The sequence below is a fragment of the Acartia tonsa genome, chromosome 7 (assembly GCF_053477335.1).
Source record: "Acartia tonsa isolate MP-2025a chromosome 7, ASM5347733v1, whole genome shotgun sequence".
Classification (NCBI taxonomy): domain Eukaryota; kingdom Metazoa; phylum Arthropoda; class Copepoda; order Calanoida; family Acartiidae; genus Acartia; species Acartia tonsa.
Window position 1 is genome coordinate 27,455,277 of NC_137266.1, and position 6,000 is coordinate 27,461,276.

General features: G+C 30.5%; 1 protein-coding gene across 1 annotated transcript in view; it reads right to left on the bottom strand.

Annotated features, from left to right (window-relative positions):
* The window catches only part of LOC145325179 (cyclin-dependent kinase-like 4), a 47,799-nt gene extending 42,602 nt beyond the window's left edge, over positions 1 to 5,197 (bottom strand). Inside the window, exons 1-2 of the mRNA XM_080168047.1 lie at positions 5,117 to 5,197; positions 4,707 to 4,759 (exon numbers count right to left, since the gene is read on the bottom strand). Coding sequence (XP_080024173.1) covers positions 4,707 to 4,759; positions 5,117 to 5,147 — 84 coding nt within the window. The 5' untranslated portion in view covers positions 5,148 to 5,197. The remainder of the gene's footprint in view (positions 1 to 4,706; positions 4,760 to 5,116) is intronic.
* Between the last annotated feature and the right edge of the window lie 803 nt (positions 5,198 to 6,000).

Sequence of the window (6,000 nt, forward strand, 5' to 3'; positions counted from 1 at the left end):
TCTCGTGGTGAAAAAATCGTCATGGTAGTTTGATTATTAGAAAAAGATAAGTTTTGTTTTTATAGAAAAAAAATGGGATGTAGTCATATGAAACCCAAATTACCTTACCAACCCTCATCTTAAAAAAAAGTTTTAAACCGTCCTTTCATTCGTCACTACACAGCATTCCTGAAAATTCGGTCTAGTCCCTCTCAAGATCTAATTGAAAAAAAAACGAATATTCTATTACTAGGTCCTCTGTATTTTGTCATATTGGTCTATCAATCACATTAACTCTTTTCTGTAATTTTATTTTCGAGACAAAAATATAAAAAGTGCGGGGACAAGTTTTAACAACTTGTGGGTTTTTATTTATTGCTTGGGCAGAGATATGACACCCAAAGAAATACTATTTTGCCTCTAAGATTTTTGGCTTTTAGAAAAATATAGTAAAATATTATGTTGATAGTGTCTTAGTTATAACAGCTTATTATTCTATGTTGACAAAAAAACTTCCTTTTGCCCCTCAAATTTAGTCTTAGGATACTTACTGAACAGACAGACAGAAAATCAGTTAATTCAATAAATTTCAAAGTAAAATATTTGTCTTATTTATCAATATTAGAATTGAATTTTTTCATTTACAAAAATAAAGTGCAACATGGAAAGAAACAAAATAAAAGAAGAGACTGGTGCACAAGAGTTAATGGTAAACTTTATGAAGAGATAAAAAAAACAATGGTAGAATAGAAAGAGAATAAAAAGTTTTTTCAATAATTACAACAAAATAATTTATAGAAGGTAATCAAAAAGAACCAAGATAACAGTTTCATTTTTTATTTCAAATCATTATGTCGCCAATAATTCAATAATTAAAAAAACTTTACTACCTATGGATCGCATCCCCAAGAATTAACTTGGCATTAAAAACAATGTACAATAAATATAGCAATTAACACCTGGTAACATATTTATTGGCAATGCAAATATTTGCAAAATATTCTTTATACATGCGATACTTTCTGCAAAATATTTTATATGAATAAATTATCAGAACTGCTATCTATTACTGAAAAAAATTCGATTTCCACTTATTTCACTTTCATCATAAAAAAAATTTCTAATTTTTTCTTTAATGGGCCTTTGAGTGCCACGGGGGGAAGGGGGAGAGAAAACCCTCTCCTTCCAAATTAGTTTTAAAAAGAAAAGTAAGATAAGAAAAAGAATCTTCACTTTGAAGGAGATCCATATCGGTGCAACAGTCAGCAAGATCCTTCGCTACAGACAGACAAAATTCCTGTTACTTCTATTTTGTGAATATGATATTACTATATGCGGAAGTGAACGCCCACCAATTTTGCACAACGAGGAATAAAGCATTTTTGCCATAAGAGATCGTACTTAAAATTAACAGGGAAAAAGGGCAAATAAATGCGTTATATGAAAAAAGTAATATGAATTAATTTGGTATTTAAATGAATATATAAATTAACTAAAGTTAGATGTGAGTATATTTTGGAAAGCAAGAAACATGCTTATTCTTGGGGAAGGGGTGCTCCTGAAAATCCTTATTCCTGATGGGGGTAAGCCCCTTATCCTGATAGTCAGCGTTATTCAACAATAGAAACCATACAACAATAAAAAAAAGAATTTAGGTAAAGTCTAATACCAGATAACCAAATGTCCGATATATCCAAGTACATTCCAAATGGTAGTTAATAAAAATTACCCCTCTGTAATTACAATTAGTGCCGTGGTTTAAACGTTTAGAAACTCAACATAATATATCAACCAAAGTCTGCAAAGTTGTTAAGCCAACGTAAACGTTGTTGTGAAACTATGGGGAATATAAATAAGACCAATTCCCCATCACTCCCTAAATACGAAATTTTGGTATAGTCCCTTTCGTGACATCGCACCTTAAGGGGCGATTCTTCGTAGTTTTCACAGTAGGCTTTCTCCTATTTCTAGCCCCTGCGGGGCCAATTACCTAATCCTGTGGGGCAATCACCTACCCCAATATAACCTAACCTAACCTAAAATAACCTATAAAAAGCCATTTTAAAAATACGACAAATCGCCTCTTAAGGTGCGTTGTCACGTAAGGGACTATTCTCCAAAATTTTTCTACTAACCTTAGTTTCCGAGATCTTGAGATGAACACAAAAACACCTTCCGATAGAGTATAGACATATTGTTTACTTTATAAAATTCTTAATCAAAATTAATGACTTGTTTACTTTTCCTCAAATCCACATTGTAAATAGAACAAAGTTTATAGAAATGGCGCAGTAGAGCAAAAGGTCAAACTTCAAATTTCTTCATAACTTAGTTCAAATATAGGTAAAAAATTTGTTATCGTTATTTTAGCCCTCCGCGTGTTTCACTTTATTTGATACCTTAAATATATGGTGTGAGATCCAAGTAATAATATATCTATTTAAAACCACGCGTAATGTAAAAAAAAGCTTTGCATATAAATTTGCATTTATATATAAATAGAATTTTCGGCTCATTTCCTAAAATAAAGTGTTTATTTTTTATCATTGAAAAATATTGCATACATACAAATTGCAATTGAAAACTTCTAACGGTGATATCTAAGTAGCAAAAATACTCTATCAATTAATTTGTGTCTATATCATTTAGTCCGTTTGTTTATCAGAGATAATGTGATTAAGTTGGCCGCTATCAGAGAAACTATAAGCCTAATATTTTGATGAATCTTTTTTTTACAAATGATCATGATTCAATTTAACATAATTCTATTTAACCACTTCTCTATAATTATATACCTAAAACTTCTTGTGATGATACCACCTAAAAACTCTGTGACATCTTTTTGACTAACTCGTTACCCATACATTGCCGCAAAATCCCAAATACATACAATATTTTAAAAACTAAAATTCATTAGAGTGGGGGGGGGGGGGGGTGAGTCTTTCAACAGCTCGGCTGTATTTGAATTTTTACATCCTTGTTAGTCTTAATTTCTGTTTCTAATCCAATTTACTTTGTTTGTCAGAAAAAAAGTGGAAATGCTTTATTTTCTTTTTCTTAGCATAGCTCCCTTTAAATTAGATCGCATTCATACGTCTGTCTGTACTATTACTAATCGAAATTGTGATTTGCTTAGCCACTAAGTAAAATAAAAATATAAATTGTATGTGTACAGAATCTCAATATCGGTGGCCATACTGGCCAAAACTGATTTATTAGCTTTTTAAATTCAAACGATCAGCAATTTAACTCGACAATTACATAGTTACAACGCCATTGTATTTATATTTGTGTTTTTGAATTGTCCATGTTACGCTAATTTTGAATAGAACTATCCTTGTTCTCTTAATGATTTGTCTGTAAATTGTCTTATGTAACTTTGTGTAAAGACAGCTAAATTGAATTTACTTTTGTCTAGTAGCAAAGCTAATCCAAAGTTTTATAATCAAGTCAGTCAGTTGTTAATTCTATATCTGATATATTTTTTCCAGGAACAAGGACGTCCAATGGAGAGGGGGGGGGGGGGGTAAATACCACCACCCCCCCCCCCCTCCAAAAATGAAAAAGTTTGGACGACCTTGACCAGGAAAGTAATGTTTAAGGACAATGAACAATAAATTTACGAATAACTAAATATTACCCATCCATTCTGTAGATTATAATTGTTGAGTTAAAAGTTTGGATAGAGCTTTCAGAAGCCAACTAATATAAGATCGTGTTTATAAAACATTGGGTACCAGTATGATTTACAGGTTTATGTCCAATCTCTTGCTTTGTTGGATATGTCAATCCTCCCCCCCCCTCAAAAAAAATATTCCTATTTGAGATTTGAGATAAAATTGTTGGGTTGACTTTAGCAATTCAATTACCTAGGAAAAATAAACAAAATAAACTGTAATGTGGGTAAAAGAATATAGGGATATTACATAAAATATAAATTAGTTTTCTCTCCAAATCTAAGAATAGTTGTGCGTTTGTTAGTTTGTAGATAATTAAAAAAGGATTCGGGAGTAGATTAATTTACCATGCCATTATCCTCTCCCTTAATAATTAAAGAATAAGATCTTGTGTTTTTGAAAGTTTGTTTGAGGTTGGATTAATTAGATGCGGGAACACTATATTTAAAACAAAACTTTTCTACATTTAACATTTGCCCATTTGTCGGTAATGAATACATTATTTAAACGTGTTAGAATCATCCTCTTTATTTTAATCTATCTTAAAGATTCCTTTACAGGTATAATTTGAAACTCTGAAAGTAAGTCCGTTAGTATTATGAACATTTTAATTTTCAAACCCTATTATTTCTAGTAAAGTGTGATTATGGAAATCTTCCTTTTCATTAAATTCTCTTCTTTTAGAGATAAAACATCTGCCATTGTCCGCGTGATGTTTTGTTAACCTTTTTCATAAACCAGAGAGGGAGATGATAATGGCAGCTAACTAAAACTAAATACATTTCTTATCCCAAAGTTTACAGCAATATAAACTATTTTTTTCGGCTTTGTAGGATATAGGCATAGTGCAGGATTTTCATTACTCTTATTATCACGTCATTATCATAGCAGCATAAGTACAAGAATTTATGTATGATGGCTTTAACCATGTAATGAAGGGGGGGGGGGTTGAGGTTGAACCACGGCGGTTTATTAATTTTAATTTAAATCAGTGGCTACAAAGCTGCTTTAAAGCAGTCCGACTGCCATGAATGAAGTAAGGCCACTCACCTGTCCAGTTTCTTTGTGTTTGCATTTTGTCACCACACCGTATGACCCCTCACCTGAAAAAAAAACAATTATTATCTTAAATGTACCAAAAGATCCGTCTGTCTGTCAGTCTATGTACACCGAAGAACATCGTTACATCTGAATCTATTTGGTTTAAAGGTCTTAAGAAGGTTTTTTTTTTGGGGGGGGGTGGGGTTAAATTGCCCCTAGGAAAAAATCATTCATTAGTACAAGCAAGCAAGATTGTCAACCAATGGACTTAATTTACAGAAGGGAAAATGTTGTTTGTCAACTAAGGGAATTTTTTTGTCTTATCCCTTAAGATCCCTGTTAAAAGGTGGCATAGCCATCCTCCAACAAGAACAGCGTCATTCCCAATAATCACAGCAAGTAAAATAAAAAAGTCTTACCAATCAATCCAAGATTATCATATTTTTCCATTTCTGTTTGTTAAAGTTTTTCTACCCAGGTGCCATTTTCAAACAATTTCTAAAAATATTTTGTTTGCAAGTCTACATAACAACTTTTGTTGGCTGTATATTGCTCAACAAAAAGTAACTAAATTTAAACTTAATACAGGAACGAGTTAATTAACTCAAACTTATTTTTTTTATATCGACTACTTTCAATTGATAAAAGTGGCAATAGCTGACATTTCCTGGAAATTAAGCAATACTATAAATATTGCAAATTACTACAATAAATCTATATCTTCTAAGAGCAAAAATACTTTGATATTATTTTATATTGATAGATTAACAGCACAAATGATTTATTGTGCATAGAAATATAGAATGAAACGAAAATGTTATGGTCTTTTTTTACAAAGTTTTCTGAAATATTTTGTTATGAGAGCCTTTTAATAGTTTTTCCCATGGCCTAATGTTAGTTAAACATGATAACTGGAAACTTTTAAATGTTGGGTATATCCGACACTAAATGATAGTTAAAATACAATCTTTATATATAAGATTATATCATAATTACTAGATTTCTATATAAGATTATATCATAATTACTAGATTTCTATATAAGATTTCATAATTACTAGATTTCTATATAAGATTATATCATAATTACTAGATTTCTATATAAGATCATATCATAATTACTAGATTTCTATATAAGATTATATCAGAATTACTAGATTTCTATATAAGATCATGTCATAATTACTAGATTTCTATATAAGATTATATCAGAATTACTAGATTTCTATATAAGATCATATCATAATTACTAGATTTCTATATAAGATCATATTATAATTACTAGATTTCTAAATAAGTTCATA